The sequence below is a fragment of the Cinclus cinclus genome, chromosome 15, assembly GCF_963662255.1.
Source record: "Cinclus cinclus chromosome 15, bCinCin1.1, whole genome shotgun sequence".
Classification (NCBI taxonomy): Eukaryota; Metazoa; Chordata; class Aves; order Passeriformes; family Cinclidae; genus Cinclus; species Cinclus cinclus.
In genome coordinates, this window is record NC_085060.1 from 6987912 (window position 1) to 7014383 (window position 26472).

Here is a 26472-nt window from a genome sequence, read left to right on the forward strand (position 1 = left end):
GTGCTTTCTATCTAGTATTGTCTTGTCATAGTCTAAAATTGTATCAGTACTTCACAAGGCAAAAATATGTACAGAACCAAAGTCCAATATAACAAATAGAATAAAGGCAAACAAGTGGGTAGGGGAGTCCCTGGGATGCTGTTAATGGCATGTCTGGTCCAGCAGGGCAGGGTGTGACAGGAGAAGCCCCTTTGCCTTCCTGCTCTGCTCCTCTGTTATTCCTGCCCAGCTGCAGTGAACGCTGCACACCAGCTCAAAGTACAAACATGTTTTGATTCAGATGCAATACCTAGAAATAAATTTCCTGGTAAAAAGAACTCGGTGGGTTTTTGGGTTTTTTTCCTTTGGGCATTTTGGAGAAATTTCAGTGTGTGGGTGGGGGAAAACAAAGCCGTGGCTGTAAACAGGAACTGATATTGTCTGTGGGACTGAATGGGGAGAGAAACTGAACTGGCCTCAGTGATTCTCTCATACATCTGTGAGTCTGGAAACACTGGGATGATTCACAGTTTGCTGATTAATACAGCAGCAAGCAAAATGGGGTGAATTAACAGCCATTACAGAGCTGCACTGGATGGCAAATACCTCCCCAGAACAAATGATGCTTCATGAAGATTGCTTAGAGGAAGAGGTAATGGGTCTTAAATACAAATTAGAAGCAGTCCCATCAAAGCTGTTAACATTAAGATTTGAAAGCCAAACACTATTATGAGCTGTTTTCCAAAACTGTACATTTAGGAAGCCTATCAGTCTGTCCTGCTGGCCATGTAATATTTCTATCTCAAGCACTTTGCATATTTCAAGCAGCCAGCACTAATAATGGATAGAAATCCACAGTCACAATGCAGCAGTCCTTCTTAGGGCTTTAAAGGCTAATCACTCTATTACATGTTTTAAAGTTTAATTTTTTATATTACATATAAGCAAATATCATCATTATTAGTATATAATTCTGAAAAGCATTACCATTAACAAAAAGTAATCCTGTGTTACAATTTAACCCTTGGCATATAGGAATGTCAGAGAATGAAGGTAATAAATGCATTACTTCAATAGAAATAATATTCTCAGTATTACCAGCAAAATTATGTAACATTTGTCATTGAATTAGTGAAAATGCAATTCCTTGGATCAGTGTCAGGCAGATGCAGATGTGAATGCAGGTTATGCATAAGCTGTGCTATTTTTCCCCACTACAGAATTGATGAGAGAAGCACAAGGAGGTTAAGCCCTTTAATGTAGACACAATAGTGTGATATCCTGGCCTAAGACATCACATTAACAGCTTGATCTTGTAAAGATTCAAACACACACGCCTAAATTTACGCAGTGGGAGGTCATTCCAGGACGACTGCAGGATTATTTCTGGGAGCAGAGTGAATCATGTATGTATCTAAGCTTTGTATGCTCAAGAAAGACCAAAGGTCTCTCCAGAGGTGGAGCAGAAGGGTGCAGCAAGGGGCCGAGCAGTCATTGGCAATGCTATATGAGTGCTGCAGCAAAAAAAGAGAGGGAGTTGGAAGCTTTGATGCACTTGTTCCTGCCTCAGCTTAAGTTTACATTTGAATTATTTTTAGCTTTTCTGGTGATTTTGTTGTTGTTGTTGTTGTTGCTGGTTTTTTTTTCCCTCTAGGGGCTAGTACCAGCATTTTACAAACTTGCCAAGCTTCAAATAAATTAATGTTTTAATCAGTCCGGGGGTTATTTGAAGTCCTCTGGTGTTTGTTTTTTAAAGTCATCAATTGCAGAAGGAAAATTTGCCCCTTGTAGGAAGAAAAGCTGCCCCATCCTCTCAGGCACAGTAATAAAAAAAGCAAATGGGGGAAAAAAATCTTAACAAAACCTTTTTCCCTCTCTTTTGTGATTAGCAGGCTGCTAATATTAATGTGCTTTTTCCCTTTCCAGCAAGATGAGGACATACAACCCTGTAATATCAGTAGTATGTATCCCTGTCATAAACAAATCAATTTCTCTTACTGCTTAATTACTCAGGGCCTTTGAAAGCTTATCTTTGCATAATTATGTTTAATATTTCCTTTACTCTCTGGCATTAAGAATAAACAGTTACAGCACTGGGTTGAAGGGTAGTTTACAGGGTGCTCATACTCAGGCAGTCTGTTTTCTCTCCCCATTGCTCTGAATGCTGTGTTTAAGCAATGAATGAACAATCATACGAGCATTTTTATTTTGTTTCATGCAACTGCCTTTTTCTCCTCCTTTCCTGCTCAGTCAGCACACTTTCTGCAGTGGTATTTTAGTTTTCTATGTGGAATTGTGTTTAGCAGCATAGCTGCATGATGAGTATGAGATACTTTTTTCTCCTTTCCCTCCTCCCCCAAGAGATGCCCTGTAACTTCCTCTATTAGTCCATTAATAGCCGTAGCTCAAAATTCAGTCTGATCAAAGGAGCAGAACGAGGTTGAAAAGTGCAGATTCTAGGAATTGACTTGACTGTTTAGATTCCCTGCTGAGCTCATTTAGAGCTGGAATTAAGCTATTCCTGCTGCATTTTCAGTCCTTGGCTCAGTGCTGAGGGCTGTGCCGGGGAGCAGGGAAGGCAGAGCAGCCACTGACTGCCCCATCCCAGACCCAGCCCTGCAAGAGCAGCATCCATCCCCTGCACCAGCACAACACCAAGTAATCTTGTCTTGGTTTGGTAAGAAGGTCGGTGTTTACATTGCTTTAGTTACTTGACTGCAGGAGGAGTGAAGAGTCAGTTCACTGAAGGAGTAAATCTTGATGATTCTGTTTTTAGTTTCAGCATCAAGTTTCCATGTCTTGAAGATCTTTCCTATGGTTGGGATGTGTGCTATGACTGGGAAAGCAAGAATTAAAACAAAATGTAATGGGAAATTTGTAAACAACATGAAGTTTCTTGTAAAAGTTTTATTTGCACTGTAATGAGTCACTTCAGGAATATAGTTGGTGTTAATGCCTATTTATACATGCAGTTAGAAACTGGTGCTGTTTTCTCTCATTAATAGTCTTGTTTTTCTTGTTCACTTAAGGCAAGAATGCAGACTGCCCATACCTGTGGTGTTTGCTGCAGAATAACATCTCCTTTTGCAATTCTTACACATCTCAAATTCCTGTTGATGTAACTGGGAGTACAAGCTCTCCAGGAATAGTGTCAGACTCTTGATGCCATTATTTGTGATTCTACAGTTTCCCGAAGTGTGCTAATGTCTCTAAAATAGAGGTAGAGTCACTTGATGTGTAAGTTCTTATCTCATTAAGGTGAATTATTGCTAAAGTTATCGTGCTTTAGTTTATGGAGAACTAAATAATAATCCTCAAATTTCATCCTTTATAAAGTATTTATCAGAATGATGGCCTAAAATCTTACCTCTTCTATGATTTCTAATCTTTTCTACTTACAATAACAGTATTGAGACATTTCATAAGATGAAATGCTGTCGAGCTGCATTTAAAATACACATTTTACATATTTCTGTCTCGATCAAGCTGGGGGAAGGTATGTACCTGCTGCCTAGATTACTGTCAAACATAACTGAAAGTAGAGTTGAATTGTGCTCTGTTCTCCTCACAGACCCTATTTTCTCCTCTGATTGGGTACTAAGAGGCTTTTATTGTCCTGCCTCGATAACATTTTCCAAATAAAACCTTTCTTGCCGGTTTCTGAAGAAATAGCAGAACAAGAACCACCTTAGGCTGGAAGGAATCCTGTGCCATGGATTATAAATCAAAACAATTGACCAGAATACAGAATTGAAAGGTAATCCCTAATATTTGGGACCTGATAAGGAGATGACCTTCTGTAGGTGAGTTTCTAACCCAGCTGCACCACAGGCTCCCCTCTATGGCTGTTTCTCCACACCTTTACTGGGCAGAAAACGAAAGCCCAGCCGTTCAGCTGGGAAACTGGAACACATGCTTGCAAATGTTACAGACTTTTAATGCATTGTATTTTTAACAGTAGTTTGTGATTGGAATGACAGGAAGGAAATGAGCAGAAAACATACTATTCTATCTCTATACAAAATCTTGCTTGTGAAAGATACAGTTACCACAATAATGATGGGACGCCAATTGATTCATTGTTCTGAGACGAGTGCTGAGCTGGAGAGCCAGCGGGGTCATTTTCTTGCTCCAGCTCCACTTTGGTTGTTTGCTGAGGAAGGGCAGGAGAGGGTTATAAAGCTGCTGCCACTTCATTCTGTTCATGTTTTTCCTCAGAAAAGAAGAAACACCACCAGCCAAGATCTTTTTCCTTTGGAAATTGTGGCTGGGAAGGGCCCCTTTGGCTCGTCAGACAAAGTGGGCAGTCAGACAGCCCCTTTCCTGAATACCAGGCAGGCACCAGACAGCTGAAGGGAGAGAGGCACCAGGCTGAATTAGATTGCCTCCTGCTTTGGATTGTACGGCAGGGAGGCAGGCTTAATTGCTTTGCAGCTGTTCATTTTTTCCCCTTCTCCCTCCCCTGCCTCCTCTCCCTCCTCCCAGCTGACTCCAGCCCCTGGAAACCTCCGCATCTTGGGGACAGACTATCAGAGGTTTGTGGACTCATTTTTATCAGTCTTTATAGTCTTTCCTCAAGCCCTGCAGCAAATGGGAGCAGAAAGGAAAGTATTAATGACCCTTGATGGTTTGTTGTTTTTTTTGTCTGGGTTAGTTGGTGCCCTGGTTTCTGAAAGCTGCTAGGACAGGGGCAGGGCAGCACCAAGCAGGTGGCTCAGGTGGCATCATATCAGGAGAGGCAGCAGGGTGTCATCACCAGCAGGGCCTGGTGTCCCCTCTGAGCAGACAAACCTGGAGAGCCCTCAAACATGCCCGTTGTGATGTGGCACTCCCTGCAGCAGGATTTACAAAACATTTGGGGTTTGCTCTCCAGAGCTGCTGCTCTCAGCCTTCTGCCAGCTGGTGTGACTGCCAGCTGGGGCTGGTTTGGTGATGGTAAAAGAGCCTTGACCCCAAAATGGTCTTGCTATGAGTATTCAAGGAAAAGCTCTTTTGAACCTTGGAGAACTCACAGAGTTCTCCAGCCCTCAAAAACTGCTCAGGCCAGACTTGTGATTTGCATGTGTCTATAATCCCAAACTGTCTGAACCTTATGTTTGTTCAGGAAACACCATTTGGTTTCTTAATTGCTCTCACTCCCGAATTTAAAAATTTAAGAGGTGTTTCCATGCTGGAGCAAGGAGGCTGTGGGCAGCCCTGTGCTCACCTGCTCTGCAAAGCAGAATCAGCTGGCCTTCTCAGGCCTGTTCACCTCCAGCAGCAATGTCAACCTAAGCCAATTTTTGAGCTGGAATCGAGTGCCATAGGCAAGCTTCAGAGATGTCTCTTTAATTCCTAAATTTGTAAAATTTTGTGAATATTTTCCCTCCAGTTCTACTGACTCATGCAGCCCAGGGAGTGGAGCAGTGAGAGAACATGAAGACTGTAAACCCAAACCTAATTTACTTACCTGGTAAAGCCAGTTGTGAGTAAGCCTTTCACCTCTCTGTCCACAAAGATAGTACCTCCTGTGAGTCTGTCTGGCCTCCCAGGTATAAATACGGCATCAGTAGTACTTGACTGTCCTAGGCCAATGTTCCTGTGCTGAGATGCCCTGTCTGGGTGATGGCATTCCAAAGGGAAATGCTGCTGAGCACACAGCCCGGTGCAGGGCACGCAGCTCTGTGTTGTTGGAGGCACAGGCTGTCGTGGCACACTAATCTCTTTATTCTGGACCTGTTTGCTGCTTATTTTTTATTATATCCTTAACAGCCTAAACCAGGAGGTAGGTTCCAGTGCAGGGTTTTGACACAATTCTTTTGAGGCACAGAACTGTAATGGGGATCATTTCTCAGTGCCACTGGGGAGACTGAGGGTGTCATTCCTGGAAAGGGAGTGTAGCTACGAGATGCTTTGGTGCTCAGAGAGATTCATGTCTGTAAGAAATGGTTTTAGAAATAAGTTACAGTAGCATGGCAGTGACTTTTCCCCCGTAATCTGTTTAACATGCAGCTATGATAGCTCTGCCAGTTCGGTTTGAATGGAAACTGGCTCCACAAGGTACAAAGGCTCTTGAGCCTCATTGCTGAGACCGGAAATCCATTGTGGCTCCTGATTAGTGCTGGTGAAATCGGAAACCTTTCTTGGGGCAGATAATGATCTCGCAAATGAAAATATAACCTGCTAATCCTGAATTTTAACAGGATGGTTATGCAACTCCAGGCCAAGTCCAGGATGTGCCTTAGTCAGAAAGGCTTTGCTGATAGGAAAGGATGGGTTTGGACCCCTGCAGTACCCTCTCCTCAGAGCTCCCCTGCTTATGCCAGGCCTGTGGCTAGAGGCAGCAGAGGGGTGATGGGGTTGAGACTGAGTAAAAAAATTTGGGTTCATATGTTGGGACCACCCCTTTGAACTTCTTGGCTGAAGTACCTTAAGATTGGGCCTCTGTTTAATGTTCCTCTCCATGACAGTCACCACTGCCAAAAGACAGGTGGTCTGGCTGGGTCTATCCATGCTTTTGCAGTCCCATAATAATCCCTTTAATTATGGGCAACAATAGGTTCTGTTTTTTCCTATGTTAATGACAAGTTCCAGGGTATAAATAACTCTGCAATTAAAACACCCAACGATTTACCATTTGACACCTATGCAGTCTGCTGGAGCCTTGGCTGTGCAAGGAATTTTTTCTCCTGCCCTGAATATTTTATAATTGGTCTACAAAGAGGACATTGATGCTCCAGTCATTAAGAAATTACAACCAAGGTACATTTTGGCACCAGGGAGCAGAGAACAAATAGCTTAGGCTGTGCTGCAGCTGGAGGGAGCACTCCTTTCAGACCTGCAGCCCTGATTTGTTTGACTAGTTCTATATATTGACCTTTGTTTTTTAAGAAAAACACAAAACAGTATCGCTTTCGTATAGTACCCATTAACTCCTTCAGAGGCTTTGTGGTGCCTGTTGATGAGAGCAGCACACGTGTGGCCACATACTGCATCCTGGAGCACCTCTGCTGTTCTGCTTTCGCTGGGTGTTTGCAGAGAGAACCTGCACGGCCCCTCCTTTGTGCTTTTGGAAGAGGCAAGTCTGTATGTAAATACATGGAAGTAGGCGTAGTCACATTTGTCAAGGAGATAGGGGTGATGGGGAGAAGGAAATTCACATCTGCTTTCCATGGGGAGGCATGGAGTCCCAAGTGTCATTTCCGAGACTGCCTGAGATGTGTTTGAAGTGGAGCCTGCGAATGGAGTTGCTTAAACATACCAGTGTGCCTAAAACTATAAAAATAAAAGCAGTGCTATTTTAAGACTCGAGAATCAGTGATTATAAATAGCCCAACTTGTGTTTTACCTCTGGCTGGGTGTGTAGGTCCTTAAACACTAGCACACTGTCACTTCCCTTTGAAGCGGGCTGTCACTAATGCCTGCAGCTGCGGAGCCTCCTCTGCACTGCCGTGTTCTCCCGATAAGCACAGGGCACTGATAAGGTGCTCTCCAGGCTGAGTCCATCACTCCAGCCCTCAGACTTGGGCCTTAGAGCACACATGAGTGGGAGCTGGGTGCAGGCTGGCAGGGAGCTGCAGAGCTGGCATTCAGTGGAGGGAGGCAGTGCTGGCTGAGTACAGCAAAGGTGGCGCTGCTGAGAACAAGCTGTGGAGATGGGGCCGCTGTACGTCAGAAAAAAGGCAAAATAGTTGTGTGGTTAAGCACTGGTTTGGGCCTTGTGAGCTGTGGATTTAGTGCTCCTTGTTGTCAGTCTTCCTCTCTGACTGGTTGGGATATATCTTTCTGCTCCCATCATTTAGACTTCTCCTGTAGCCAGTGGAGGAAAAGATGTTTAGAGAGTAATTTCAGCTCACCATAATGTGCACCTTCAAGATGTGGTGGACAGGTTGCAGTGAGGGAAGCCTGGAAAACAACACCAAGGCTTGGCCCTTGCCTGCTGGAGGTGCCTCTGTTCCCAGTCTGTGGAGGGAACAGCAGCTGTGGTGATCCAATATATAAAAGTAAATTAAGTTGAAAGTCACACAGGTACCTTAAATAGCTGACTTTTGACTTTCTGACTTTCAAAAACCGTTTTTGTTTCTGTCTGTTATTCCAGTGTGGTGGCTGGAAAGAAGCACCTTTGATGGTGTGTTCCACTGCCTCCACACTGCAGGTGAGAGGCGGGGGTCAGGCTCTTCCTTGGAGGCTGTTTCCAAGAGGAATTCTGGCTGACTCTTGCACTAAGTAATTATACGTTTATTTGCAATACTTGGAGTCAGGAGCAGTCTCTGGGTGATAGGGATCTGAAGACTAGTAAACAAAAAAAAAGGCAAGGTTGGAACTGAAGCTGTGAGAAGAGTTGTTTGGGTCTAAAGAAAACAACTACAAACCAAATAATGGTGGTGCTCAAACGTCTGGAGTGGTGTATGTCAGGACAAGGTGCAAATGTATCTGCCAAGCCCCTGCACTCATAGGATGCTAAAATCCTACTTATTCTCAGAGTGAGCTCTGAGCAGCTTGTATGCAGAAGGTGAAGGGAGCTTGTTGGTCATTTCTTATTTTCAAAAGAAACAGAAATAGGCCAGGGATCTCTCCTGGTGTAGCTGAGTCTTCCCCACACAGGGGGAGCTTATTTCATGTTCTTGCACTGGAGGAAAGCTGGCAAATAGGCATCAGTAAAAGAAGCAAAACACCCTGATGTCTGGAGGTTTCCAAGAGCTCGTGCTGAATTCTTACTCTGTAGCCTGCTTGTAAGACATATGCCTGTGTCCTGACAGGATGCTCCACTATTACAGGCACCAAGCCATTGGTGATAGAGAAGACGATTTCCATCAACAAAATGAACAGGAACAACAGCAGTGATAAATAAAGATCTTACAGGTTCAAACCTGATAAGCTGACAGCTCAATTTCCAAAGCTGGATGTCTTCAACTAACCACCTAGAAACAGTATTTTAGTACTGTTGTACTAAACAGTGCTAAATCTGTTTAGTATTCTGCCGGCCTGTGTTCTCCACACTACTGACAATCAGGGAGCTTCTGGGGGTCCTGAACACAGATCTGAAAAGTTACAGTTAAGTGCCAGGCCAAAGATGAAAGCCTTTTTGTGAAAGTGAAGTTGTTAGTTCAGTCTGAGAGCAGAGACTTCTCCCATGGCTCTCTCTGGTCAGAGCTGCTCCTGGAGGGCAGTGGAAGGACTGATTTAATGCTCCTTGTCTCCTTGCTTTTATGCTGAACTCTAAATCATGCCCGTGTTTGGCAGCAGCTTAGCAGTGAGTGCAGCACAGAGCTGAGACCCCTCAGGTGCCACAAGCACACAGATCTCTCTGCCCTGGCCTGGGGGATGTTTGCAGCTGATGTCTGTGACTCTGTGAGGATGCACAACACACATGAATACAGACACAGACACACACACACACACACACACACACACACACACACACACACACACGCACATGCGCACACACATACACACCCCATTATGGTACAAAGAAGCTCAGCTTGCTTTTTATTCCCTCTCCTCACTTCCCCCTTCTTCTTTTCTATAATCATTGCAAAACAGGAACAAATGAGTGTGTCACTTTAAACCATGAAACCACTTAGTCCATAAAGACAGATTTGGCATCTTTGTGCTGGCAGTGACAGGCCAGTATCACTCTATAGTGATCCCACTGTTCTCCTCAGCCCTGCACCCAACTGCCCTCCCCACCCCCTCCGAGATTTGCTCTGTGTTTGCCTGCCTCTGTTTTTGTGGTTGGTAACCAGCAGAAGAATGGAATGGATTTAATGATTTGTTGGCTGCAGTGCTGGCATGATTAAGTCAATAAAGCTGCAAGCTGAAAACAGTGTAGTTACAGTATATGACTTTAACCTTGTTAATGCATGTTTACATCCTCCTGCCCAATGTATAGCTGTATATTGCATTAAGAAGATCTGACCAATCTTTAACCCATTAAATAATTCATAAAGTGAGAGTAGACATCAGCTACTTGCGAAGTGGATCAGTAACCATGGGGTCAGCAATAACTTTGGCTCCCTGGACCATATCCAGCATGTTTAAACTCTGGTGATGTCACCAGGCAAGCTTCTAAGCTTAATCATTTGGATGGGAACAAAGGGAAGTTAACTGTTGACGTGCAGCGTCTCCTGTGTCTTCGCAGCAGAGACACGTGTGAGTGCTCTGCAACATCTCTGCCTCGCGGGGAGCGTGACTGAGCTCCAGCCTCTGAGCCTCTTTTGCACACTTCCCTCCTTCCTTACAGCAAAAGTGTGGCTGACCAAATGTTCAAAGGCATGTGTTTCCTAGACTCCTATTATCTTAAGTGAAAGAGACACCAAAATCCCACAGAATTTCAGGGAAACATTGGCTGACATCAGAAGATGGTATTTGGAGGCACTTGGAAGGTTTTCTCATCATGGATAAATTTTGAATGAAAAACATCTGCCATGTAAATGAGAAGGAGAAGGACGTATAACGGGGATGGAACAGGGCAAAGACAGGGATGTGGGAGAGGATGCGGAGTTAAATTGGACCATTCTCCCTGCAGTAAAAGTTGTCATAATAAAACATCAAGCAGGACTTGGAGGAAGATCCCAGGATTTTCACAGGTAACTACCTCAGCCAGTCTCTTTTTTGTAAAGACAAAACATAGGGCTGACTTATCCCAGCACCAAGCTCTCTTCACACAGCTTCTAGCTGGACACTGAGGGATTCTCCAGGTGCTGCAATGTCCGAAGTGTTGTAAGCAGAGTTTTTTGAGGACTTAAGGGTCAAGTCACAGGATCATGGGGCATGTGTCTGGGACATGCTGCACTTCACTGGGCTGTGCAGGCAGACCTGCCCAGAAGTCCTGGGGGAGCATTACAACTCTGCGTCGTTTAGTGTTTTTCTGAGATGCAACCAGCTGTGGCTAGACCTGGAGGGGAGGCGCAGAGAGGAGAACATGACAACAACTTGTATGTGGAGGGAAGCAGGAAAAGCCCTTCCACCTCTCACTGGTGAGCAGCAAGGAAAGCAGCTCTGCCAGGTCTGTGGGGTCATGACCCCAGGGCACTGGAGAGGTGCATTTCAGACATAAACCCTCACATTGCCTCAGGAAATTTCCCTCACTCCCCTTTTCTGGGAGGAACTTTAATTCCTTTTGGAGGGAAACTGAGACAGGGAGTAATGAAGTTGTTTGTCCATATTCCCATGAAGAATCTCTGTATGACAGAACAGGAAACTGGACCTGGTCATGTGAACCCAAGTCCATAGGAATGGCTTTTGTCCTGTGACTCAGTAATGAAACAAACTCATTGTTCAAGATCATCTCCTTTAGAGGCTTGGGAATTCACCTGTAATGATCCCAGCTTCCATTTTTCCTTCTGACAGATTGCATGCTTACAGTCTCATGAGCTCACCCTGCACTGTGTATCCAAAGGAACACTTGCTTGTGCAGCTAAACTCAGAGTCTAGAATGGACAGCAGAGAGCCAGAGGTGCTGGCAAACAGACCTCCAGTTTCTTCATGTCTTCATGGCTAGGACTGCCAAGGCTATTAGAGGCAGCCAGGTAAAAGCTCTCACGTGGTTATTTGTGAGGCAGATGGCTGCATACAGCAGAGTGTATCTCAGAATCTACCGCATCCACTCAGTAATGAATTTCCCAGGTGCCAAAAGATAGGCACCTTGTGTTGGAGATTAGAGCCAGGACCTTCAGTCTGCTGTTGCCAGCATATGCAGGCAAAGATCGGGGACGAGACTGACCCCCAGAGCTAATGCTGATTATTCTCAGTCACTCAGTTATTCCCTGTTTGTTTTTGGTGGTTCTTCTGAAGCTTCTCAGTTTAATTTACCCTGCCTTTTTGTTTTGTTTTGTTTTGTTTTCTTGGTTTGGTTTATGCTATAATGCAGAACAGCAGTCTGTGCTTCAATGAAGATACTCCTGAATTTATGGCAAGTCATATCTGATCTGCATAGAAATTCCATGTTCACTTTTCTTTGTTTTTAGTTTGCAATATTGTGCGATGTGCCTGGAAATCTTTCTTTACTGGTCTGTTGATTTCGATTAATGAACCCACATACACCTCGTGATGTTTCATTATCACTCACCTATCATATGGTGTTATAGCAGCTGGTAATTTTTGTGAATTGGCTGCATTTTTTTTCCTGCTTGGTAGAAAACAGAGTTGCTCCAAGCATATGATAATGTTGAATGGGGGGATCCCAACTTCTGACCCATAGTTAATATCCTGCAAGTCACGTGAAGCTACCGGGGATTCTTGAGCTGGAGCTTGAAATGCCTGTTTTATCAGCAAATAAACACCATTAATTGCTTCTAATATGACATGCAGTGGTTAAATGACAATATTCTTGCTACTATGTGTGTATATCAGCCTTTCAGTGTGTATGAAGGGGAGAATGAAGTGGTAAAATTATTTTAAATTAGTAGGGAGTATTTACAGGAAGACATAAAGAGCTGTCAGTTGAGGAAAGCAGCATTATATGCTCTTGTTCCAGATGACCTTGCTCCAAGGACAAATCAGAGCTTCATGAAATGAAGCTGCAGATGGCTGGTCTCAACTCTGTAATAGTGAAATGACACAAGAAAAAATTGAGACATTGACAGTTTGTAAATACAATCTGAATGGAAGGGGAGAAAAGGGATTTTTTAAGGGGAGTCTGAGTTGACTTGGTTACAGCAGTTCAGCTTCAGGTGTTTTAATAATAATTTCCATTTAAAAACATAATAGAATCTCTCCTTGTCCCCCATACTCAGGGTCGCCTTAACACATTTTTCATTTTTAATATGTTAATATCTTGGTTTTAAAAATTTGATTATGAGGGCTGCCTAGTCACAGCCTTCTTTGTATCCATTATTTTAGCATATTATTGACCAGTGCATTTTGTTTTGTAAGTTATGGTAGTGATTTTTGACACCTGATTGGGCAGAGGATCTGATGAAACCCTTTTTAGGTGTTGGACTAGTTTCATCTGTTAAGAAAGAGTAAGGGTGTGAGAAATTTAATACTGAAAAAGTGATGTGATACTTTGTGCCAGAGCATGCTTTGTGCACTTACATGAGAAATCAGGAGTAATGCTGGGTTTTTGCATGTGGGAGATTTTCATGTAAAGGGTTTCTCAGAAGTTATGAGGCAGCCAGCTACTATTGAAAGTGAAGAAGACTTGGGCATCTGCCTCTGCAAACTGGGCATCTGCCTTTGCATGGCAAGGGAAAATAAATTAATGGAAATGTTAACTTGGAGAAAGCAGGGGATTTTCAAAATCTCAGTGACCCAGACCACCTCACTGCAGTTCACAGAGCTTTTCAGAAATGGGCAGGTAGAGAACTTACCCCATTAGAGATTAGTTCTACCTAATCTAACTGGTAGAGATTTATCCCATTAGCTCAAGATTTTCTGACTTTCACTTTGTTTGTGTGAAATCTTCAGTATTTCTTTTATCAGATTTCTTCTGGTCTCCCTAATACATAAATTTACCAGCCAGTCATTGCACTTCCCTGTAGCAGCTTGTGCTGGGTGTTGAGCTAACTTGACTCCTTTGGAATCTCATCGACACCTCTGAGTGCATGACTTGACATAACACAAAGATTGCTTGAGTCAAACCACTTTACAAGATACAAGATATTGTAGTTTGTCATCATAGCTAGCACAACCTTGTAGAGACAGGCAGAAGCACTACCAGCTGAAATTGGGTGAGAAAGATACAGTTTTAGATTATCTCATTCAATTTATAGGCAAGCTGTCCTCCATGGAAACAAGAGTGTGGTGTCAAGGGTTGGAGAATCATGGCAGCTGTACAACCCAAATATAAATATATGTTCTGTGCAGAGAATTCAATTTTGGATCATGACTATATGTTATACAGAGAAGTACAAAACACCCATCCCTGCATCTTTGGGTGTATATACAGAAAAACAGTAACAGACACAGTTTCTGTTAAAGAATGGTGGTGTTGGATGGGTCTGACCCCAAAGTGCTGCTCTCAGGTGGAAGAAAAATGTGTGAACACTGCAGACACCTCGGTCCCACTGCCATCAGGGGCCTGGCACAGAGTCTTCCTGAAAGGATGGTGGATCCTTCCATTCCATTTGGGATGGTGGATCGAAGCTGTTCTCCAGGCTACCTTCACTCATGGCCTGGGAGCTTCTCTGGGACAAAGGATCTATTTTCAAGGAAGCTGCTGTTGATGGAATCTTGATCACACCTCTTTACAAGCACTGCAGTCCCTGGGAGGTTGTGTCTGTCACACATCAGCTCTTCCATTCCTCAAGCTCTTGGCTGCTCCCAAAGCTGTTTCCTATGTTCCTTATAACTACATTGGTGCTGGTAGCAGCATCACAGCTTGATTTCCACATGCCTGCTAAAGGATGCATTTTTGTCTAAGAGAAAAATCACTATTGCAATAATTCACTCTGGATTTTCTGTCTTTCTGTTGCTCTGGTTGCCATTGCTCTTTAAGGACATGTTTTCATGGATGAAACCAGCTCTAAAAATATTGGTAAAGTCTGCACAAAAGCTTTATCTAATTCAATTATTTTTTTTAAGTGGAGTCAGTTTCCATCTTACTAGACTTGTGGGTGCATTTTAAAAGCACTTTGGATACTTTGATGGAATTTTGTTTTGTTTTGAGCAGCATGAAGTATAACAACTATAGGGAAATCAGGGGTTTATCTGCTTTTCTTGAAGGCAGGAAAAAAGATCCTGATAAAATTGCTAGCCAGTTGTGGTGATCTTGTCACTGCTCCTAGCAAGGAAGGAGGGACTGCCTTTTCAAGGAAACTGTACATGCTCATGTTGTATGAAAAGAAAGAAAAACTTAAGAATTTTTTTTTTTTAACAAAACCGTATACCCACAATTTGCTTACAGTCTTCAAACCAAGCCTTTTCCTGACTGACAGCCCCCAAGATAAGCTTAGGAACATGAGTCTGGCAGTATTTCACATGCTTGTGAATCAAGTAAATGGGTGAAAGATGGGTAAAAAAAAAAAAAAAAACCAAAAAAAAACCAAACAGATCCACCAAACTGCACAGTTTGTTTTATCTATGTTCATACATTGTGCTAAAGCAAACATGCAAACAAACAGAAAGCTTTGGAGCATTTCTGAACTGAAAGGCTGTTTTATCTTGAAGAGCATCTCTGAATTGTGAGCAGAATAGAGGAGAAAAAAAGACAGAAAACTTTCAAAGAGCAGATAGAGAGTTTTGTTAACGGCAAGAAGCAGAGGCAAGAAGCACAGGTAACCCCAGATTTCCACGTGAAGAAAATGACAGTGGTATCTCACAGACATCACACTCTTGATGTGCTGACATGATCATTTTGACAAACCTGACCCTGGATTTTGTTTGCTTTATTTGTATACATAGGTCACTGTCTTAGTATCTAAGTGCATTAACAGCTGTGCAGGCCATGAACCTTCTTTGTAAAGGTGGCATCAAGGATTCCTGTGGGGGTGCACAAAGTCACTACAAAGCAGGAGTTCATGTGGGACTTCTCTGCAATTCTAAGTAACGAAACTCTTTAAACCATCAAGTTGGGTGAGATGGCTTTAATGCTATTGGTGTTTTAATTGCTTGGTTTGTAGTACTTATAGTTTGGTTGTGTCATGGGGTCTCAGTCCCAGGCTTCAGAGTGACATGGTGCCCAAGCTTGAAATCCCCACCAAAGAGATGCAGCACAGCTCCTGGATGGAAGAAGATGCACCAGGCGCAGGTGGAGTGCAGGGAAATGCAGGGGCATTAGTTTGAAACTAGTATTTGCATTTTCTCAGCAGAGTACAGAACTCCCTGTAACAGATGTTCTTAAAATACAGAACAAAACCTGGTTCCTGAAACTTCACCCCACCCCTAGGGAATAGCTGTCCCTGCCATGAGCATGGATTGCCCACGAGTCCCCAACCCAGGAGCCAGAGCCTTAGAGCAGGTCAGGAGTGGCTCTGCTCAAGTCCTGTAGCCATGGTTTTCTGCTTGTTTCTTGTGTTTCTTATTTACTGTGTGATACAATGGTAAATAATTCAAACTAAGTTACCTTTGGTTGCCAAAAAATCGCCAAACCTGGTGGAAAAAGCAGTTTGTCCCGCTCATGTACTTGGAGCAAACCTCCACCCTGGGTGCCCCATTTCCTTTGGACTTTTGTTTTTATGCTGTGGCTCATCTTAACAGCCCTTCTGGTTTAAGCTCTGAAATCACTGGATTCAGCTGGATGCCTCATTGGAAGTAGAGGAAATATTTCTCAAATCAGCAGCATCTTTTGAAATGGAATAAACTTTTTAAATTCAGGTACTAGAAGTATTTTTAATTGGCCCATTTTCTGTTCCTCCATTACTGCTAATGCTTTCAGTTAGGAAGTGCAGCTCTTCCCCAACTCTGCAAATATCTACTGAAATCTGCAGTGCTTCTTGCCTCTCTCTCAGTAACCCTGCTGTGACCTGGTTATCTATTAGAACCACAAAGAATTCAGTCTCTAATTAGTCCATCTGTTAACTATTCAAATCCATGACTTAGTTTTATTGTCTGAGCCTTTAGCATAATGCTGAATGGTCTCACCTGGCAGCTTATTTGTTATAAAGCAAATGTGCCTTTCTGAGAGCCTTTTTGGTGCAGATAACTGTCTTTTCAGCATTGGACAAATGAGACTGTCTGGTAGCCTGCAGTCCCCTTTCTGCCCTCACTGAAATAAATTGTACATCTCCAATAGCTCTAGGCTTAAGTCAATACAGTTTAACATGTACAATTTTTTGTTATATTCTTTGGAGTTATACTGTAGGAACAGATGGGAAAGTTTAATAATGATAAATTAGTTTAGTGTTTTCACGTAGTCCTAAAAAAACAATGAATGCTTTTTATTAAAGATTAGAGGGGTTTTTACATATTTGCCAAAGAGTGACTACAGCTCTCATTCAGATCCTCGGAAAATCTTGCTTTTAAATTCTTTTTGGACTGTTTGTTAATGAGGATTCAGAGGAATTAGGGGCCATAAATTCACTCATTCTTGCTTAAGTGAAGCCACAAAGTGATTACTGGATATATCACTAAGTATTGAGGACTGAAGTTTATCAACCATGTTCACACAGAATAATTCATCTTCACACTAATTTGGTGCAGCTGTGCATTTTCTACGTAGTCAGATGATGGGGCTCAAGCTCATAAGTGGATTTTTGGAAGGACATTGATTCATAAATGTACATAGTAGGGCTCAGTGGTGCTGTTTGCATGCTCTCCATTCAGCATTGCCTGAATGGTTGTTGGACCAGACCCACACTCGCTACAGCTGGGTGCAGTGTCCTGCAGATTCGCCCATCGTGCACCAGTTGGGCAACTGCAGGGCACTGGTTTCACTGGGCTGTGCAATGGCCTTTACAGCTGCAGTCAGTGGCTGAACAGTGACAGTGACAGAAGCATTACACATTCCTGCAAGCCTGGGGACTGACTCTTTTCTCCCTGCTCTTGGAGCTAGCGCATGAGATGCTCAGTCAGAACTGTGTCGTTTTCCCCAAGGCCTTTCTGAGCAGAAATTGCCCCATTGGGAGGCCCAGGGAGTGCTGCAGGAGTGGCAACAGGAGCACATGCATTCTCCAGTTCCAATTACATGATGTGCCATTTAGTTAGGTATTCTGCCCACTTTAATACAAGCTTTGGGATGGGAAATGGACAAAAAATCCTGATACCTACATGCAAATGCTTTTTTTTTTAAGTCAAAGAGTCAGAACCTCTCATAGCTCTCTGCACCCTCCAGTATTAACTGTACAGCTCAACCACACCTTGGGTGGGAACACCCACTTCCAACATTCCCAGCTTTGGCACCAGAGTCCTCCTCTCTTTGCTGTCTTCTTGGATTTATAATGGGATAAATCCAAACTACAGGTGAGTTAAGATTATGGCTGCTTTGGCTTGGTTTTACTAGGGGAAGGAAAGTGATTTTTCTTGGGAAGTGATGAAAAGGAAAAATGTTTAAAGTTCATTAACCTTTGGTACAGATTGCAGTGTCTTTTAGACTACACCGTAGCTATTTTTAGTCATGACATGCGAGTGGTTATTTTTTATTGTACAGGAATACAGTAGTTCCCACTAGTGGTGAAAAGAGAGAACTTTTTCCTTTTCCTTAATGTTTTTTCTTTTTTTGTCTTAACCTAAATGTGAACTTGTAGAAGTCAGGATTTCTAATTCACTCTTTGGCTTCTCATCTATGCTATTTTGTCCTAATTTTCCCAAAAAGCAAACTGCATATCTCTACATTGTTTCTTTACTGGCTAATTAACTGTTATACAACTTTGCTCTGAAAAACTCAGCAACCCATTCAGTGTATTTGCAAATGAACTTTGCTGATTGTCATTATTGCTATGGGGTGCCTGCAGAAAATCCCATATAATTAAGCAGTTGTACCACCATAGCACAAAAGCCACAATTAGTAATGTGATTTACACTTCTTTTCCATTAATAATATGGAAAAGTCAACATTATTTTCTTGATGGCATTTAGGAGAAATTAGAATGAGGTGGACATGATTAGGAAAATAGACTTTAATGTTATGACTTGTTAATGCAATAGCCCAGAGCAAGACATCAGAATGATTGTCCTTGCACTAAAACTCCTTTGCTTCAGTAAGCACAGACCCTATGTGCACCACAAGACAAGTTTGGAGGAAATTGGATAGATGGCAGGGATTTTGGTGGTATGAACATTTCAGCGTCTTTCATGTGCAGAGTACACAAACTGAATCTCTCCACTTTCAAATATTTCCCCAGAGGCAATCTGCATTATTCAAAGCTTAACTGTGGCTGCAGAATCCTGTCTGACATGAAAGCAGACTGCCAGCTTAAAATGAACTTTCATATCTACATCTGTAGTAAATCATATTTACTTTTTCCTCACCTCCTTTTTTTCTGTGGGAGAGAGGGAGTAAAACGGGTAGGAGGGAAAGGGGAGGAGGAGAGATGTCCAGCAGAATTGTAAGCAAAGCACCAGTAATAAAATCTAGTCTTATGAGACTGCCCATGAATAGGAATGATAATGAGAGCAGTGATGAGCTGCAGGTTTGTGTCTTTTCGTAAATTATCTTGCAGGCATTTACATTTCATCAATTGTGCTTTTGCATAATAGACCGAAGTGCTACAACAAAAGGAGGCACCATAAAAATGACTAATTTCAGTGACCTTCTTGGTAATCCCTCTTAGAAAGAATGTCTTGGAAGGAGTTGGATGATTCCTCATGGTGAAGCCTCTGTGGCAAGGTGCCGCAGGCTCAAGCAGCTTTCCTGGTGACAAATGCCTTTCAAGGCCTCCTTCTGGCCACTCTGAAACATGGCTCGTATCCTGTTTTCTCCATCTGAGCATGCTACTAATTGTCAGATGTCAGAAGGCAACAACCATTTTCTTCTTGCTTATCTCCTGATAACATTGATTCTCAAACAAAGGATGTGGGCTTCCATTCTGAAAACAAAGGAAGCATGGCCCAACTTAAGGATGCTGGATATAACATACATACTTCACTCTGCCAGTAATAACAAAACATCATAAATAATGTAGAAGCTGGATGTGAAAACAGAGAACAGGGAATATTCCGGTGCTGCTGTTCCTGGGTACAGGAATCTTGTCCTTAGCAAGGCCTTGACTTCCTCTCTCATTTTTCTCTTGTATTTCCCTGAATACCTGCCAGCTCCTAAGGTGTTTAGAATTCAGTATTTTTAAAACTCTTTTTCTATTTTGGGCTGCATCTTCATCCTGTTCTCGTGAATTATTTTTTCCCTCTTCCCCACTGTACTCTTTCTTTGGAGGCAAGAGCTCAGCTGTCAAAGTCAATTTGGCTCTTTGACTGAGGACTTAGAAAGAGGCTGGTTTGTGCCAGGCAGGAGCAGGGCTCACTGCATTTATTACTGATTTGTGCCCAGGCATGACCTGGCCCTGCATTTTTGTAAGTTCTTCTCTCTTCACAGTGACCTCTTCTTGTTCATCCCATCTTGAAACCGACAAGAACAACTTCAATCCCAGGCCCACATTTTCCTTATCTCTCGGGTTCCCGGGTCTGATGGCACCTTTTCCATTCCTATGCTTTTAGTTTGCTCTCCTCCTGTAGGTTTTTCCTTTAAACTCACATGCCAAATTCTACCGTGATGTAACTTTCCTTCCATCTTTCAGTAACATTTGGAGAAGTTGTGAGAAATGTCATGCTTTATTCACACCCCTTCTGCCAGCCAGGCAGCCCTGTGACTGCAGGAGTGGTAGTGAATGGGTCCCCATGGCCTTGGGCGACTCACGAGGAATTTTGGATTAACCTTTAGCTTCTCTCACTTCTTCTTGTGGTGATCCTTAGAAATCAGAGCACTCCCCAGCCTCTCTCTGTCCTCACTGTAACACACAGGGTCATGTGAGTCCAGGAGGTGTTTTGGCCTTGGGACAGCTGAAGACTGAAGAGAGGGCATCAGCAGAGGGGATAAGGGCTTCTGTTGTTACCTCCCTGATGAGATTGTTTTCCTTTTTCCATCTTTCTTGGCAGGATCAAAATCCTGGAATTGTTGCCAGATTGCAGGAGCCAGGCTCCATCCCAAGTGGAAGCTCTGCACCAGCACCAGCCACGGTCAATGGGTACACAATGAGGAACCATTTACTGAAGCAGCAAATAATGAAACGGCAGCTGATGCAGGTATGATGCCGAATGCCTCTGTGGGTTGCTGTGCTGTCCACCTCACTGGGAAGGACAGGACTAACTGGAATGAGGAAATCATCAGTCAGCAAACACTAAGAGTGACCCTGGAATTGCTAGGCTGAGTCAGACAAAGGCTGTGGTGAGTCTAGGATGAGGCCAAGAGAGGCCAAGGCCAAGTTCTGCTCTGCCAGAGCTGAGTGCAGATCTGCCCCCTCATATGCAAAGGAAGGATTTGGTCATCTCCGTATCTCTGACATCATTTTTGGTCAGCCACAGAGCTGAGAGGGAAGATGCAGAGAAGGGAGGCTTGGAAAGTGAATCAGCCCCATGCAGTTCTCCCTGCTTGCCTTTCTCTCTGGTTCCCTGGGGATTTAGCAGAGTAGATGTTAGGCTCCAGTTTGTCCAGACTTGACTGGTCTCTCTAGCAACAGAAGCCCCTGTAGGAGGTTTGCAACAGACTGGGTGAGGAAGCTGGGATGAGGAAATCCCACAGATGAATTGGGTAAAGCAGTTCTGACCATGTGCCTCTGACTTTCTGAACATGCTGCTGGATTTGGGTCAAGGAGGCTCATTTTGATGAATGGGAAATGAGATGAGAAGTAGCTCAGTAAAACCCTCAGTGAAGTCCTGTGCTTCTCCTTGATCAAACTCCCTTTCAAACCCAACTCTGCCTCCCTGCCTCACTTGGCTTCAACTTTTTATGGGCTGCTGTAACACAGGGGGAGCTCCACAATCCCCAGAGAGCTCCTCAGGCCACAGCTGCTGCCCACAGTGCAGTGGTGGGTTCTGGGGCTAAATGGTGGGAGACTTGAATCAGGTCACCTGGAGTATCCCAGCAATGCCTTGCTCAGGGAGCACCTGCTGTGGATCCCTGGCTCCTGTGTTCTGGTTAGAAGTGGCAACCAGCACACAAGGGGATGGTGCACATGGGCAGAGCCTCCAGCAGCAGCACACTTCACTCATAAGCTGGTGAACGCAGGAGTCTCCATGTTTGTCCAGCTCCCCTTTGGCTGCCTGCACAGCATCTGCCAAAGGTTGCAGTTCCCAGTGCTAGGCTGGCATCAGGATATCTTTGCAAGAAGGAGAATGTGAGAAATTAAGATTCAGTCTGAAATGAACTGTCTGGGCTGAGCCTCATCAGAGGAAGGGGGTAAAGGGTGTATGGGAGAGATTGTTTATGACAGTAGCTACACTTCAAGTGTCTGCTGCTCTTTTGCTTGTCAAGAGACTGCAACTTCACTATTACTCCCCTTGTTTTCCAGGAAAAGCAGAGACAAAACATGCTGGGAGTAGCATCTGAACAAAGGAGCTTGTTTGCGGCTCAGCAGTTTCAAGGTAAGGAAGGAAATGGCCTGAAAATGGTCTGAAAATCCTTGAGGTGCCAGGGCCTTGTGTCTGGTTAAATAGAGACACTTAATGATTCTCTGCTCTGAATTAAAAGCATTTTGCATTTTATCACATATCATGAGATTCTCCTGTTTCCTTATGGCTCCAGTGCATATACATATATATATATATATATATATATATATATATATGTTATATATTATTATATATAACTCTATTACAAAGAACACAAAGGAGAAGCCCCCATGACATGATAGAAAGAGCAGCAGTTTTTAAAGGTTTTGCCATGTTTCAAGGGTGAATATGTGCTCACCAGCTAACATGTCTTTTTGTCCACAGCTGTACAGCAGCCCATTCCTGCTGACTGCAACCAGGTGATCCCAGCTCCTCCACCCAACCACCGCATGCTGCCATCAAAGCCAGCCATGCTCCAGAGCACCTTGGGCTCTGGCATGGCCTCAGCCACTGCCAGCCAGAGCAGCGGGACGATGGTGATGATTCCACACAACCCTGGCAAGCAGCAGGGGATTTTTCCACCTAATTCTGACTTCAACATCCCACTGCGGCCCAGCCAGAACTCACTAGGCATGAACTCGGGGTGCCAAACTGTTCACAGCCACTCCACTGTGAGGCCGGGAATGCCAATGGGAGGATTCACTTCTGGCTCTTTAGCAAATCACTCTGCAGCACAGCAACACTTGAGGCAGCCAAGCGTGCCAAGAATCCCCAATGTCTACCCCAACTCATCTGCCCAGATGTGGACTCCGACTACTGTGCCAAGAATGCCAAATCAAAGCCAAATGGATACCAGCATGCAGCAGTTTTCTGGGAACACGGTGTTCTCCAAACAGAGCGTGAGGCCGAGCACACCGGATCAGGCATTCTCCCAGCAGGCTGTGGTGCCACCAAATCAGATTGCTCCTGGCATCCAGGTCAGGCAGATGCAGAAACTGAGCATGGGACAGTCTGGCCAGGGCTTAAACTTAATGAGTAATCAGAACTTGAGACACAATTTAACCAGGGGACCGTTGCCAGCTATGAATGTTATGAAATCAGTGTCCCAAGGAGTGTCCAGTTTTAACCACCTCAATCCTGCCCCAGGCCTCAGCCCACCAAGCTACCCTTCCAGTGGCCAGCCCAACACCTTCAGCAGGATGAGTGCCACTGCTGAGCTGCCCCAGTATGACTTTGTGTCCCAGCATAGCAATTCTGTCATGCCTGCCAACTGCAGTGACACTGACTTCCTCGACTCCCTCATGAAGAACAGCAGCAGCAACGATGAAGAGTGGTTGAACAATCTGACAATGATAGATGACATTTTGGGACAGCACGCTCAAAGCTCTGGACATGTTTAGTTTGGAGAGAAGGAGCCTCATTGTAAATAACACACGTATGGCTTTGAACAGAACAGACAACTCATGAAAGCCACTGCCTTGTTCAATACAGAGGGAATAGACTCAGCCAATTCTTTGTCTGCATCAAAGTTTAATATTGGCAGTTTTTCAGATGACTGTATATATTTGAATATTTTGTAAATTATGTTTTCCTAAACTTTAAATGTAGAAGTATTTATACTTCCTTGAGGGACTCTCTGTAAATAAATCTATAGCATAACTTTGGTTTTATTATAGGGATTTCATTATACCTTGTTATAAATATGCAAATAATATTGTTAGATTCAGTACCAGTAATACTGTGTATTACAGCATAAAATACTTATGTTTTTGACATAACTTAACACACAATGTAGAGGTGTCATTCCAACCAGACTAAGCAGAAATCAAATGTGGCATCTGTTCTCCCATATCAAGAGGAAAGATTGAAAAGTTGCATTAAAAAAAAAAATAAAATCCCTAAAAGGAGCTGCTGATTCCCTTGTCGCTTAGTCTTGCAGACCAGACCTGGTACATGGGTCCCATCCAGACACTCAGTGCATTGAGGGATCTGCTTTCAGAGATCCATTTGCCAGATCCAGGGCATGTTCTCAGCTTGATACACTCCAATAGGTCACTGTGCCACTGACAACATGCCAGCACTTACTGCAGGGAGTGTGTGCTTGTGACCTTCCAGCTTCTCACGGGTGTGTGCCTGGGTCGCAGGCTCAGCGTGGTGTGGCCCAAGGTGGCCACACTGGACAGGAGGTGTTGGGCAGGCACTGCCCAGCCTCCAGCCACTGATCCCTTCAGCAAAAAGGTAGCTGTGGTTTGTGCACCTCTACCATGTATATTTGTAGTGTACAGGTGATTTATTCCTGGTTTTAAGGCTTTTCATAATTTCTGTTTTAATGTAAGACTTTTTTCAGGGGAAAAGTCTACAAACATTAATAGTTAATTTTTGATGTTTTTTTCTGTCAGCTACTATTGTCCTCTGTATATTTAAGAGTCTGTTTATGAAAGATTCGCTGTACTGTAAACTTCTTAAAATGTTCATACTTTGTGTAATCATATTTTAATAGTCACGTCATACTTCACAATACATTTGTAATATAACGTCAGCTTCAAGCACAGAATGTTTTTTTCTTCATACCATAATAAACTGCCAAGGGAAAATTGCATATTTTTATGTGCTCATTTTTCAGCTACAGTGTTTTGTACCCACAGATATTTGAATTAATTTCATTTGTCCAAGATGCTACAACATCAATCTAATAATGTACAAATGCATGTGTGCTGTTGGTAGGAGCAGTGAGAGCCAGACAGAGAGTTTAAGCAGGCTTTAATTTTATTTTAAGGTGGGATTGCTGAGGTCCACTGTCCTTTTCAAGTGTAATTATAGGTGAATGTGAAATTAATCTCTGTTGTTTTCTTTTTACATAGCACTATATTTCTTTAAGTGACAGTTCTTGTGTGTAAATGCCAAGTGTGAAGCAGTGGGAAGGGGGCCTTGCCCATTCTGTGACACCTGCAAGGACAGTGGTGGGTACAGGCTGTCACTCCTTCAACACAGAAATTGTCTTATGGGAGCTGGTGCCTGTTCTGGGGAGGCCAGGCTGAGAGGAGGGGTAGGAAAAAACAGGAAAACTTCAGTAATGTTAAATAAAAGCACAAATAGAATCTGGAGCTAAAATAGTCTCCATTTAACTGAGCAAGACACCACCCCAGCTTCCTGGTGGAGATGTGTTGTTGCTGCCCTTTGTCCCAGGCAAACTGTGGGCACCGAAAGTCTGAGGAAATCTGGGGGGATTCCTTGATGGAGGGAGGTTTTTGGCAAGGACGTTCCTGTCTTGGAGTGGGTCCTTCTAGGAGCCTGTTCTCCAGAGCCAAACGGCAGAAAACAGTTTCTAAAGTAAAAAATGAGAGGGGACGGTCAGGGTTTAAAGCAGCCAAGGACATGCTCTGCTGCTGGTGTGCAGATGCACAGGAGACCTCCCTAGGTACAACCACTCCAGGCTTGTCAGATCCTTGAGGCTTCCTGATGGCAAAGGCAGATCCCGTGGGGCCAGAGGTTTTGAGGGGAATGACTCCTAACCAGCTTCATCTCGAGTTTGACATGTACTTGTATGAAACCAGGGTGAGGAAGAAAAAAGCCAGTTTTTCCAGCACAGGAAACCAAACAATTGCCCAAAACATGCTGCAGAACTCAGCAAGTGTCTGAGTAAGGCAGAAATGCTGACTTGCCTCTGGACAGCAGAGAGGGGGAGAAATGCCCATGAGTGAGTCTGTGTTGAGGACAAAGGTGAGTTTGTTTGGCTGTGAAAAATGGCACCATTTCAGCAGCTTTTCTGTTTGTGAGCTGTGTCCCGGCCAGGGCACAGGGAGCTTCAGGGAGTGGCAAATCTGACACAGGTCTGGGATTCAGAGGCACTCAAGCCCTCCAGGCTTGCCAGCAGCACAACAGCCACTGATGGCAGAGAAGGCTACTGCATGCTCTTCTTTGGGATGTTAATAAAAGTAGCAAAAATGTTCCTCTTTTCATTCTTCATTTTGTTTGTGTCAATACACACTTAATCTTTTCAGTTGTGCATGATTTGGGTTACAAACACTGTGGGGAGGATGTTGTCAAAAGCCAACTCTTTCCAACAGAAGTTTTGGAAAACAGTTTATCTTGTACTTCTCTTATGTATGCACTTGTTTTCACTCTGTTTTTTTTTGTCTACCTTTTGAGCTGGTGGAGCTTTTCACCCCTCTGTATCCCATTCCTCAGCCTCAAGAGGGAATGATGATCCTTCCTTGCCACAGAGGTATTGTTGGAAGAAGAACCGGACTAAGTATAATTATTACTATCTTGCTTGCATTTGTAACTACTCCTTAGTAAACATGTCTTTGGAGGAGTTGGCACATAACCACAGTGACCAATGCCCTGCTTGGGTTGCAGCCTGAGCACGAGGCTGTTGCCTCTCCCTGGGTCTGCCAGCAGCTTGGGCTGGAGCACTGACATAGGGAAGTGCAGGGCAAAGGCATGATGACCATGGGCAAACATTCCAGCAACTGGAGTAGCAGCACTGCAGTCCTAGCTAATGTAATAGCTAATGACAATTAATTGTCCGTTTTTTTTCTGAAAAAACCCTACCTTTGTACTTTGCTTTGCCTTTTCTTCTCTCATTTAAAG

General features: G+C 43.7%; 1 protein-coding gene across 1 annotated transcript in view; it reads left to right on the forward strand.

Annotated features, from left to right (window-relative positions):
* MAMLD1 (mastermind like domain containing 1) overlaps positions 1–24436 on the forward strand; it is an 81101-nt gene extending 56665 nt beyond the window's left edge. The window contains exons 3-5 of the mRNA XM_062502751.1: positions 20428–20574; positions 21840–21912; positions 22264–24436. Coding sequence (XP_062358735.1) covers positions 20428–20574; positions 21840–21912; positions 22264–23279 — 1236 coding nt within the window. The 3' untranslated portion in view covers positions 23280–24436. The remainder of the gene's footprint in view (positions 1–20427; positions 20575–21839; positions 21913–22263) is intronic.
* The last annotated feature ends 2036 nt before the right edge of the window (positions 24437–26472 follow it).